The sequence below is a fragment of the Pongo pygmaeus genome, chromosome 5 (assembly GCF_028885625.2).
Source record: "Pongo pygmaeus isolate AG05252 chromosome 5, NHGRI_mPonPyg2-v2.0_pri, whole genome shotgun sequence".
Taxonomy (NCBI): domain Eukaryota; kingdom Metazoa; phylum Chordata; class Mammalia; order Primates; family Hominidae; genus Pongo; species Pongo pygmaeus.
Window position 1 is genome coordinate 109,364,835 of NC_072378.2, and position 13,123 is coordinate 109,377,957.

Sequence of the window (13,123 nt, forward strand, 5' to 3'; positions counted from 1 at the left end):
TGTCCCTGCTGACCTCCTAACAATAGTGATCTTCAAATCCCAAACTCCTACTTGTTGAATGGAACTCTCCCCCACTTAACGGATTCCACTTGAACCCCCTGCCACCATTACCTGGACCTGGGAAATTGGGTATCTATATCTCTAGTGCACTAATGATTCTATCTTTTGCATTCACTGTTGTGTTCATGACATAAGAGTGGAAGCTTCCCTGTGATGCTCTGATTCAACTTTAGTTGCCACGTTCCCAAGGCCACAGCAAGGTAAATGGGATTCTACTTGTAAGAGAGGAGACCACATATGGTGCCTTCCGGATCCCAACATATAAGGGAAAAACAACTGCCTAGTCTGGGAAGGTGAGAGTACTGTCCCCTTCGAGAAAACAAAGGGTGTCCCGCCACCCCCATTGGAACAGGGGAAAAATATCTCTCTAGACAAAATTTCACAGCAAAGCATAAATACCACACCCCATAGGGCTTCTGTTTGTGCCCCAACCGGCTCATTTTTGTTTGTGGCATGAACGGGAAGAAGTTACAACCTGAACTGCTCCCAACTCCCTAGGGAGTCACCTTTTCTCTTAGGAGTAGCTTTCCCTTGTATATCAAAAACTTGGAACAGAGATGAATGTATGCTGGCCACTCTTGCCCCTCCAGGAGTCACTGTCTATAACCGCATAACATCCAAGAATACCAGAAGTAAGTGAGTAATAGGAGTAATTCTGGCAGGAATTGACGGTGATAGGACTAGCAGCACCCTGGGGCAGCTTTGCCTACCATGAGTCAACTCTAATGAACTTGACTCAATCCCTAGAATCCTTAGCCACCAACACAGGTCAGGCATTAAAGGGAATTCAAGAGTCCTTAGGCTCTTTGGCAAATGCAGTTCTCATTAAAAGACTAGCATTGGATTATTTACTAGCTGAACACGGTGGAGTCTGTGTAGTTATTAATAAAACCTGCTGCACATATTTTAACAACTCTAGGCAAGTTGAGATTAACATTCAAAAGATCTATGAACAAGCTACCTGGTTACACAGATATAACCAGGGCACTGACCCCAACTATAGCTGGTCAATTATCAGGTGCTTTCCCAAGTCTCACCTGGTTTTTACCTCTCATAGAACCTTGGATAGTTATCTTCTTGTTTCTAATTTTTGGCCCTTGCTTATTTAACCTCTTAGTAAAAGTTTGTGTTTTCTACATTACAACAGTTCCAGGTAAAAAACAATGCTGGCACCAGGCTTCCAACCTATCCCATCTACTGACCTGGAGAATGAAAGTGTCCTGCCTGTGGGCCCGTTACAACAGGTATCCAGAGATGTTTTACTCCTTCAGTGCTAGGCAGGGCCTATGGCCATGAGCTCCGCAGCCAGCAGTTACAGAAGACTGGCCTTCACCCTTCTGCAGCCCTCTTAATATTAAGGAGGAGGATCTAATTTCTGAGGGGAAAATGAGGTAGGAGGCAGGACTTGACTCCAGAGGTGGGGCTCAGACAATGGATCAGATTGAGGACTAGCTAAAATAAGGCCAGGGCGAAAGCACCTTTCAATCAGACCTGTCCATCAGTGTGCCATGTCAATCTACTGTTGCCATGGCAACACCTAGGAGTTACTGGCCTTTTCCATGGCATCTAATGATCCAAAAGTTACTATCCCTTTCCTGCATAAACTGCCCCTTAATCTGCATGAAATTAAAAGTGGGTATAAATGTGACTGTAAAACTGTCCTGAGCTGCTACTCTCTGCCTACGGGGTAGCCCTGCTCTGCAGGAGCAGTCACAGAGCTATAACACCATCAGAGCTGTAACACTGCCTGTTCAATAAAGCTGTTTTCTTCTAAAAAGGAATTACCAATGACATTCTTCATGGAAATAGAAAAAACAATCCTAAAATTTACATGGAGCCATGAAAGACCCCGAATAGCTAAAGCTATCTTAAGCAAAAAGAACAAAACGGAAGGAATCATATTACCTGACTTCAAATTATACTACAGAGCTATAGTAACCAAAACAGCATGATACTGGCATAAAAACAGACACACAGACCATCAGAACACAATAGAGAACCCAGAAACAAATCCACACACTCATAGTGAACTCACTTTTGACAAAGGTGCCAAGAACATAAGCTGAGGAAAAGACTTCAATAAATAATGCTGGGAAAACTGGATATCCATATGCAAAAGAATGAAACTAGACCCCTACCTCTCACCATGTACAAAAATAAAATCAAAATGTATTAAAGACTTAAATCTAAGCCCTCAAACTATGAAACTACTACAAGAAAACATCGAGGAAACTCTCTGGACAAATGGGATCATATCAAGTTAAAAAGATTCTGCACAACAAAGGAAACAATCAACAAAGTGAAGACATGGCTGGGCGTGGTAGCTCACACCTGTAATTGCAGCACTTTGGGAGGCTGAGGAGGGCGGATCACGAGGTCAGGAGTTCAAGACCAGCCTGGCCAACATGGTGAAACCCTGTCTCTACAAAAATACAAAAATTAGCCAGGTATGGTTATGTGCGCCTGTAATCCCAGCTATTTGGGAGGCTGAGGGAGGAGAATTGCTTGAACCCAGGCAGCGGAGGTTGCAGTGAGCTGAGATGGCACCATTGCATTCTATCCTGGGTGACACAGTGAGACTCTGTCTCAAAACAAGCAAACAAACAAAAAACCCACAGAAAATATTTGCAAACTAACCATCTCACGAGGGATTAATAACCAGAATATATAAGGAGCTCAAACAACTCTACAGGAGAAAACCTAATAATCAGATTATAAAATGGGCAAAAGATTTGAACAGACATTTCTCAAAAGAAGAGATACAAATGGCAAATAGGCATATGAAAATGTGCTCAACACCACTGATCATCAGAGAAACGTAAACCCAAACTACAATGAGATATCTCACTCCAGTTAAAATGGCTTTTATCCAAAAGACAGGCAATAACAAAGGCTGGCAAGGATGTGGAGAAAAAGGGACCCTTGTACACTGTTGGTGGGAATGTAAACTAATGTACAACCACTACGGAAAACAGTTTGGAGGTTCCTCAAAAAACTAAAAATAGAGCTACCGTATGATCCAGCAATCTCACTGCTGGGTATATACCCAAAAGAAAGGAAATCATTATATCAAAGAGATACCTATGTTTGTTGCAGCACTGTTTACAATTGCCAAGATTTGGAAGCAACCTAAGTGTCCATCAACAGAAGAATGGATAAAGAAAATGTGGTACATATACACAATGGAGTACTATTCAGCCATAAAAAACAATGAGGTCCACTCATTTGCAACAACATGGATGGGACTGGAGACCATTACGCTAAGTGAAATAAGCCAGGCACAGAAAGACAAACATAACATGTTGTCATTTATTTGTGAGATCTAAAAATCAAAACAAATGAAATCATGGAAACAGAGAGTAGAAGGATGGTTACCAGAGACTGGGAAGGGTAGTGAGGGTTAAAGGAGGGTGGTGGGGATGGTTAATAGGCACAAAAAAAAAGAAAAAATGAGTAAGACCTCGTATTTGATAGAACAAGAGGGCAACTATAGTCAATAATAATTGTACCTTTTAAAATAAAAATGTATAATTGGATTGTTTGTAACACACAGGATAACTGCTTGAGGAGATGGATACCCTATTTTATATGATGTGACTATTTCACATTGCTTGCCTGTATCAAAATATCTCAAGTACCTCATAAAGATATACACCTACTATGTACCCACAAAAATTGAAGCAAACAAAAAAATTCCTCTGCCTACCTTGTACTTCTTTTAGGACATATGTTGTATTTTTATTTCCTCTTGTGTTCCTTGTAGTTTACTCACTTTTGAAATTATTTGTCTTTCATTGCTTTCCTTAGCCCTTCTTTCCTCAGCTCTGTCACATCATGTTTAAGTTTTTCTAATTCTGATTTATGAGCTCTTTCATGTCTTGCATCATTTTCTTAATGTCTTTTAGCTTTTTTTTTTTTTTTTTTTTGAGACAAGGTCTTGCTCTGTTGCCCAGGCTGGAGTGCAGTGGTGCAATCTTGGCTCACTGCAGCCTCTGCCTCCCAGGCTCAAGCAATCTTCCCACCTCAGCCTCCCAAGTAGCTAGGATTACAGGTGTGCGCCACTATGCCCAGCTAATTTTTGTATTTTTTGTAGAGATGGGGTTTGCCATGTTGCCCAGGCTTCTTTAGCTTATTTTGATATAGACTGTTACAGTTTTGATGTACAGTTGACACTTAAACAATGCGGGGGTTAGGGACACCAACCCCTCAGAGCAGTCAAAAATCCACATATAACTTTTGACTCCTCAGTAACTTAACTACTAATAGTCTGCAATGGACTAGATGCCTTATCAATAACATAAATAGTTGATTACATATATTTGGTGTGTTACATGTATTGTATACTGTATCCTTACAATAAAATAAGCTAGAGAAAATAAAATGTTATAAAGAAAATCATAAGGAAGAGAAAATATATCTACTATTCATTAAGTGGAAGTGGATCATCATAACAGTCTTCATCCTTGTCACACTGAGTAGGCTGAGGAGGAGGAAGAGAAGGAGTTGGTCTTGCTGTCTCAGGGTGGCAGAGGGAGAGAGGTGGACGAGGTGGAAGGGGAGGCAGGAAAGGTGGGCACACTCTGTTAACTTTACGGAAATACATTTTAATTTCTGTTTGACTTTTTGCTTTTTCATTTCTCTAGCAATGTTTCCATACAGTATCAATCCTTCTTCCACTCTTTGCTTTAGTTTCATTGCTCTTATCATAAAAGGGTCTATGTTGTAAAAGAAGTCAAAAGTAGTCTTGAGTAACTGGAACCCTTCCGCCAGATTGTCTAGTGTCAGTTTGTTTCCTGACACTGCTCCTTCTACGTCTTCTTCCTCATGATCTGGCACTGGTTCAGAGGCACTCATCTTCATCAACTCATCTTTGAATGCCTCTGCTGTGGTATATATTAGGCCTTGAATTTCTCCAAGATCCATATCTTGACAACGTTCACCCCTCATCTTTTTTGCCATATCCACAAATCTCTTTCATGATTTCCTTGATGGGCTCTGTCATAAATCCCGTGAAGTCAAGCACAACATCTGGGCACAATTTTCTCCAGCAGAAACTTGTTTTGAGCTTGATGGCTTTCATGGCTTTTTCTATAACGACCATGGCATCTTGAATGGTATAATCCTTCTAGACTTTCATGACGTTCTCTCTATTGGGGTTCTCTTCCATAATGTTGACAATCCTTTCCATAGAGTACCATGTGTAATCAGCCTTAAAGGTCCTTATGACCCCCTGACTAGAGGCTGAATTAGACATGTTGTGTTTGGGGACGAGTAGACCACTTTGATGCCTTCGGTGTTGAGCTCATGGTGTTCTGGTGGCCAGGGGCATCATTGTTCAATATCAAAAGAACTTTTAAAGGTAGTCCCTTACTGGCAAGGTACTTCCTAACTTCAGGGAGAATGTATTGATGGAACCAATCTAGAAAAAGGGTTCTCATTGTCCAGGCCTTTTTGTACAACCAAAAGGCTGGCAGTTGGTGTTTAGGTTAGCAGCTTTATGGTTAGGGGCAGTCTGGATCATAAACCCAACTGCATTGGCACACAACAGTACAGTTAGCCTATTCCTTCCTGCCTTAAATGCTAGTGTTTGCTTCTCTTACTAATAAATGTCTTTTGTGGCTTTTTTTTTTTTTTTGAGACAAGAGTCTTACTCTGTCTCCTAGGCTGGAGTGCAGTGATGCGATCTCGGCTCACTGCAACCTCTGCCTCCCGAGTTCAAGTGATTCTCCTGTCTCAGTCTCCTGAGTAGCTGGGATTACAGGCACCTGCCATCACGCCCAGCTAAGTTTTATATTTTTAGTAGAGACAGGGTTTCACCATGTTGGCCAGGCTGGTCTTGAACTCCTGACCTCAGATGATCTGCCCACCTCAGCCTCCCAAAGTGCTGGGATTACAGGTGTGAGCCACTGCGCCTGGCCTTTTTGTGGCTTTTTTTTTTTTCCAGAATAGGTCACTTTTGACTGCCATAAAACTTGTTCAGGTAGATACCCTTTTTCTTCTCACTTTGTTAATGACATCTTGGAATTCATCTTCTCCCTCTTGGTCAGAAGAAGCTGCTTCTCCTGTTATCTGGACATTTTTAAAGCCAAACTTTTTTCTAAAATTATCAAACTGTCTTTTGCTGGAATTAAATTATCCAGTTTTAGATCTTTTACCTTCCTTTTGCTTTAAGTTGTCATATAATAACTTTGCTTTTTCTCAAATCATATTAGAGTCTACAGGTCTGCCTTTCTTATAGCCATCCTGTGCCCACAAAAAATCTGCATTTTCAATACAAGACAAAAAAGGTATTTTGCAGGCTAGGCTTGGTGGCTCACACTTGTAATCCCAATGACTCAGAAGGCCAACTCAGGAGGACCACTTGAGCCCAGGAGTTGGAGACCAGCTTGGACAACAGAGCAAGACCCCATCTCTACAAATTTTTTTTTTTTTAAATTAGCCAGCATGGTGGCATGCACCTGTAGTCCTAGTTACCTGGGAGGTTGAGGCAGGAGGATCCCTTGAGCCCAGGAGTTTAAGGTTACCATGAGCTGTGATCACGCCATTGCACTTTAGCCTGGATGACAAAGTGAGATCCTGTCTCTTAAAAAAAAAAAAAAAAAAAAAAAAAAGGTAAAAGTATTTCACAAAAAAGTGCAAGGTTTTCACACCTGATGGTATAGGTGCAGTGGTAGCTTCTCCAAAAAATGCTCCTCCAAGTAGGTAGTAGTCCCACCTACTTAGGAGGCTAAGGTGGGAAGACTGCTTGAGCCCAGGAGTTCAAGTCCAGCTTGGGGAATATAGTGAGACCCTGTCTCTATTTTTTTTTTTTTTTTAAAGAAACTGACTGTAAGTTTCTTTAAATGGACTCGTACACTTCAAATCCATGTTGCTGAAGGGTCAACTGTATCCTATGAGCATGTCTTTCTAGGGTACATTCATTATCAGTGCTGATGTTACTCTGCTCCTTATTCTCTTTATTCTTATAATCACCTTGAAACTTCTATTGTTCATTCTAATATAAAATTAGTGTAATAGTGGTCAGAATCAAAATGTAGTCATGTTTAAAAAATGCTGACAAATAGAGCCAAGGAAAGCTATGAACAGAGAACTCTCACACTTGTATGCCTGATAACAAAACAATCACAAAGAACTACAAAAGCCACAACCTTGCATAAAGGCCATTGCAACCTTATGCAGGAAATATCAATACTTCTGCAGGGACACCTGTCCAGTCCAACCTTGGACTCTTGTTACTGATCACGATAGCCAAGGATAATCATTTCAAAACAATTATGTAATCTTCCCCAATTTTCCTTTAAAACCCTTTGTCTCCCTTTACCTTCCTGAATATGCACATCGTTTCCTATGGCACATGTATGCCTACTGCAATGCCCTATTCCTGAATAAACACCATTTTCTTTCAGAGAACCTCTCTTTGTTATATAGGGTGACATTAGTTTTCCTAAATGTTTAGAAGATGTGTCTTTGGAAAGAAAGTAGATTTTCTAGTTTCAAAAAGCTCCCTCTTGCATGTTGAAAATCTTGCATATTGAAGCATGTGGCTTTCTTCCTTAAATTTCTGACTCTGTTCCTATTCCCTCTTTGTCATGATTGTCCCTGTATCCTGGATAATTTTGATGCCATTCCCAACAGTTCCACCTGCATGGGAGCCTGTCCTGGAAGAGAGCCTTGTCAGATCAGTTTCGAGAGTGCACAGGGGTTAGACTGCTCCTGCCTCTTCCAACCTTCCTGGGGGCCCCTTGTACTCACACACCATTGGCTACTTAAGGGATCCTGAGTACCCTATTCTTGGGAAGCCCTGCCCTCTCCTACACAGATGCTGGTACTGTGCAGATTTCATGGCTGTTGGTTTGTTGTTTGTCCTTACCTGTTTGTATTTTGGAATTTAGGTAGATACCTTGTCACCTACTTTTGTTGTAAATGTTATACAGGGTTATCTACCGATAGCAATCTTTTTTTTCTTTTCTTTTCTTTTTTTTTTTTTTTTTTGAGACCGAGTCTCACTCTGTCGCCCAGGCTGGAGTGCAGTGGTACCATCTCAGCTCACTGCAACCTCCGTGTCCCAGGTTCAAGTGATTCTTCTGCCTCAGCCTCCTGAGGAGCTGGGAGGTGTGCGCCATTATGCCTGGCTAATTTTTGTATTTTTAGTAGAGATGGAGTTTCACCATATTAGCCAGGCTGATCTTGAACTCCTGACCTCAAATGATCCGCCCACCTCGGCCTCCCAAAGTGCTGGGATTATAGGCGTGAGCCACCATACCCAGCCACCTGACAGCAATCTAAATAGAATGATTATCAAGGTACCAGTTCTAAGTATCAGCACGGGAAATTACAAGCCCTAAAAATATAAATTCCCTTTGACTCTACAATCCTAATTCTGGGATTTATCCTAAAGAAATAATATCATAAGGTAAGTGAAAAAAATATGTGTGTATGAAGCTGCTCTGGTTGGGCCTTAGGGCGCTTCCCCCCAGTCTGCTCATTTTTAACTCTTGCTTGTACTGTAAGTATTGCCCCCAGTGATATCTTATTTGGAATTGTGAAACTGTCCAATCCTGTTAAGTTTGAATAATCAACCAATATATAACTAACAAAAAGTAAAGATACACACCTTCAAATGTTGGTCCATAAATCGACTCTCCATCATCTCCTTTTCCATACACTATATCTGAGAAATAGCAACAAATAAACATTAGAATTTTGAGATGAAAAGATTTAGGATACAGTAATGATAGGGAAAAAATGTTGCTTTAAATGATGATTTCAAGGCTGAGGTGGGATGAACACTGGAGCCCAGGAGTTTGAGACCAGCCTGGGCAACATAATGAGACTCCATCTCGATTAAAAAAAAAAAAAAAGGAATCAGCCAGGTATGATAGCTCATGCCTGTAATCCCAGCACTTTGGGAAGCCAAGGCAGGCAGATCACCTGAGACCAGGCATTTGAGACCAGCCTGGCCAACATGGTGAAACCCTGTCTCTACTAAAAATACAAAAATTAGCTGGGCATGGTGGCATGTGCCTGTAATCCCAGCTACTAGGGAGGCTGATGCAGGAGAATTGCTTGAACTCAGGAGGTAGAGGTTGCAGTGAGCCAAGATTGCGCCGTTGCACTCCAGCCTGAGCAACAAGAGTGAAACTCCATCTCAAACAAACAAACAAAAAGAATGCAATATGATTCCACTTATACCAATGAATACAGTAAGTTACCTAATTGTTCAATATCCATACTATGAAAATATTACTATAATAATTTCACTTGTATTTTGTAAGCACCTTTACATTCATGATAATGGAAACTTTTGAAAGGATGAAGCATTAAATTATAATTGTGGCCACAATTTTTCAAAAGTATGTTCACATAAATTCTGCTTTCTTCATAAGTTATTCCACAGTCTATCTTGCTTTTCTGAGATCAAGATTAAACTAAGAGGCTAAAACAGGAAAAGTAAGATTATTTTTAGAATATGTATAAAAAATAGAGCCAGGCGCGGTGACACACCTGTAATCCCAGCACTTTGGGAGGCCGAAGCAGGCAAATCACTTGAGGCCAGGAGTTCGAGACCAGCCTGGCCAACATGGTGAAACCTGTCTCCACCAAAAATACAAAAATTAGCTGGGTGTAGTGGCTGGTGCCTGTAATCCTAGCTACTTGGGAGGCTGAGGCAGGAGAATCGCTTGAATCTGGGAGGCGGAGGTTGCAGTGAGCTGAGATTGCGCCACTGCACTCCAGCCTGGGCAACAGTGCGAGACTCCATCTCAAAAAAAAAAAAAAAAAGAATATGAATAAAAAATAGGTGCTGCAAACAGAATTCATGTTCAAAATTTCATATCCTATAGTGATAACTCACTTATTTACCTAGCATATTGGAAATAAAGTTTCCTATAATGCAACAAGGTTTTTTTCAGGTGTTCACATGCTATGCATATTTTGGTTTAGGCAATGCTCCCACTATAAAAAGACTCCATGAACAAGTTATTTTTTATCTATCCACAGCTAAAAGAGGAGCAAAGCTAAAGAGTGGGCTCTGAGGTCTGTCCTCTCTCCCCGATCCTCCCCATCAGTATCTCTCTACTAACTTCAGCTCTGTTCTGCTCCCTCCTTTAATACAGTGCTCAATAAATATTTATTGAAGGACTATGCTTTTTAAAGTCAGTAAGAGCAATTTACCTACAATAAAAGTGTGTGTGCTATTTTTCAAAGAAAACTGATGCAACACCAAGCATGTAGAGAGAATTTATTCCAGAAAGGCCATGCAGCATTTAAATTATACTATTCAGAAAGCTGGCTCAGAATTTAATTGATAAGCCTTAAGTCTCCAACCTGACTCACCTAACACTCAGCCATGGTTCACTACTCAGCCCCAGGCAGCTCTCGAAAGGAAGTTGTCATGGCTGAAGGCTGAATCTGGAAATGGGGAAGCTGAGGGTCCCCCCACCGTCAATCCCTTGAGATCCTAGGGGTTGGTTCTCTCAGGGAAATCCACCCAGGTGGTCTTCTCCCCTGCCAACTTACCTACCCATTGGTCACATTCCCTTGCCCCCTCCCTCCCACACCCACCAACATTACTCTTGTCCTCTGCTTCAGATCTCCTAGGTGAATATTTTATATTGACACCATTTCAATCCATATTTACTATTCTTTTTTGTGGCCATAGTCCACCCTCTTGAATTCAGCCTCGTATATCTGATATTATTGCCATACTTCTGACAACAAATTCAGAGATGCTGAATAGTGGTTAAAAGCAAACTTTAAAGTCAGATGATCTTTGATTAAAATGCTGATGTCGGTTACTTTTTCCAAACCTGTTTGCTTATCTGTACAAACAGGGATAATGGTAACTGCCTCACAGGTAGCTCTGAGGATAAAATGAAATAACACAGGTAGAGCACTCGGGCAGTGCTTGGCGGAGTGTCATGCCCATGCAGCATAACATGCTTCTAGAATGCCCCCTCTCATTATCATCATCTTCATTATTCTGCTCAATATGATGATGATGATAATAAAATGCATTAATCTCAAAAGATCCTTCTGAACTCACACTGAAGAAATGTCTTATGAATAGAGGAAATGTAGTAAGGGCCTTTGGTGTTCTAGTTCTATTTGATAACATAAAACAACTCATTCTGGAGAAGAGCTCTGAATGTACAGAATGTGGCCAGGTGTGGTGGCTCATGCCTGTAATGCCAGCACTTTGGGAGGCCGAGGTGGGAGGGTTACTTGAGGCCAGGAGTTCAAGACCAGCCTGGGCAATATAGTGAGACTCTGTCTCTACAAAAAAAAATTTTTTTTTTGAGACGGAGTCTTGCTCTGTTGCCCAGGCTGGAGTGCAGCGGCATCATCTCAGCTCACTGCAACCTCCGCCTCTCAGGTTCAACCGATTCTCCTGCCTCAGCCTCCCGAGCAGCTGGGACTACAGGCACCTGCCACAAAGCCCAGCTAATTTTTGTATTTTTAATAGAGACAGGGTTTCACCATATTGGCCAGACTGGTCTCGAACTCCTGACCTCGTGATCCACCTGCCTCAGCCTCCCAAAGTGCTGGGATTACAAGCGTGAGCCACCGTGCCTGGCCTACAACAATTTTTTAAAATTAGCTGGGCATGGTGGTATGTGCCCATAATCCCTGCTACTTGGGAGGCTGAAGTGGGAGGAGTTCAAGGCTGCAGTGAGAGCTATGATTGTGCCATTGCATTCCAGCTGGGTGACAGGCTAAGACCCATGCCTATACTCCTAACACTTTGGTGGGGCTGAGGCAAGAGGATTCATTGTTTGAGTCCAGGAGTTCAGGACCAGCCTGGGCAACATAGAGAGACCCTGTCTTTACAAAAATTTTTAAAAATTTGCCAGGCATGGTAATGTGTGCCTATAGTTCCAGCTACTTAGGAGGCTGAGAAGATCACTTGAGTCCAGGAGGTTGAGGCTGCAGCGAGCTGTGATTGTGCCACTGCACTCAGCCTGAGCGACAGAACAAGACCCTGTCTCAAAAAAAAGAATGTGGGAATGCCTTCATTTCTCTCAAATCCATTCAAAGTCACATAATAATATACACTGGAGATGGACCTTATAAACATAAAAATGCACACTTGATTAGAACCCTAGTAGTTAGAAAAACACAGAAAAGTTCATTTAGACAATTAATTTAAAAGTCGTGTGAAAACTCCTACTGGAAAGAAATCCTATAAATGTAAGTCAAATGGAAAGCCTGAAGCATATTAATTATTTTGTATGCTCGAGAAAATTCACAACATGAATGAAATGTTTTATGAGTTATAAACATATTGTACTTATCAGCGGCTCATTCTTCTGTTTTTATTTGTTTTTACTACTTTCATTCATACCTCTTAACCTTCAGCCAACTCACGCCATAGCAGCGCTCATTCTTAAAGAGAGTCTCTGGACTATGGATTTCCACTTTTTTTTTACAAAGGAACACGAGGTAAGAATTTGGTATGTCCTCTTTAAGCAATAATATATGAGTTCAGCTGGGCACGGTAGCTCACGCCTGTAATCTCAGCACTTTGGGAGGCTGAGGTGGGCAGATCACTTGAGGTTGGGAGTTCAAGACCAGTCTGGCCAACATGGTGAAACCCCATCTCTACTAAAAATACAAAAAATTAGCCGGGCATGGTGGCGCGTGCCTGTATCCCAGTTACTCGGGAGGCTGAGGCAGGAGGATCACTTGAACCCCAGAGGTGGAGGTTGCAGTGAGCTGAGATGGTGCCATGTAATCCAGCCTGGATGACGGAGCGAGACTCTGTCTCAAAATAATAATAATAATATAATATATGAGTTCAATAGGTACTTTTTTTTTTCTAAAGCCAGTTAATAAAATTTTCCTCTATCCATTTTAAAGTGTGTTGGATGTATGGGTGAAATGAAATATATTTCTAATATACAGGTAGGTTTAATTTTTAATAGTTGGGTAATTGTTCTGTGACTAATGGGCTGTTGAAAAATGAATCTTTGTTAAGTGTTTGAATTTTCTTACTGGAATTATTTGGTGGGTCCTGGATATCCTCACCCATTATATATATATATCTTTTAGTCTTATGTAAAAC

The 13,123-nt window shown here is 41.3% G+C and overlaps 1 protein-coding gene across 13 annotated transcripts in view; it reads right to left on the reverse strand.

Annotated features, from left to right (window-relative positions):
* PPIL6 (peptidylprolyl isomerase like 6) overlaps nt 1-13,123 on the reverse strand; it is a 48,926-nt gene that overhangs the window by 18,103 nt on the left and 17,700 nt on the right. For 10 of the 13 annotated variants that reach the window (XM_063667067.1, XM_054490038.2, XM_063667066.1 and 7 more), the window contains one exon: nt 8,675-8,731. In XM_063667067.1, the coding sequence (XP_063523137.1) occupies nt 8,675-8,731 (57 nt within the window). Of the gene's footprint in view, nt 1-3,355; nt 7,719-8,674; nt 8,732-13,123 lie in introns of those variants that run through there. The other 3 variants (XM_063667071.1, XM_054490045.2, XM_063667069.1) reach the window with 2 other exon arrangements.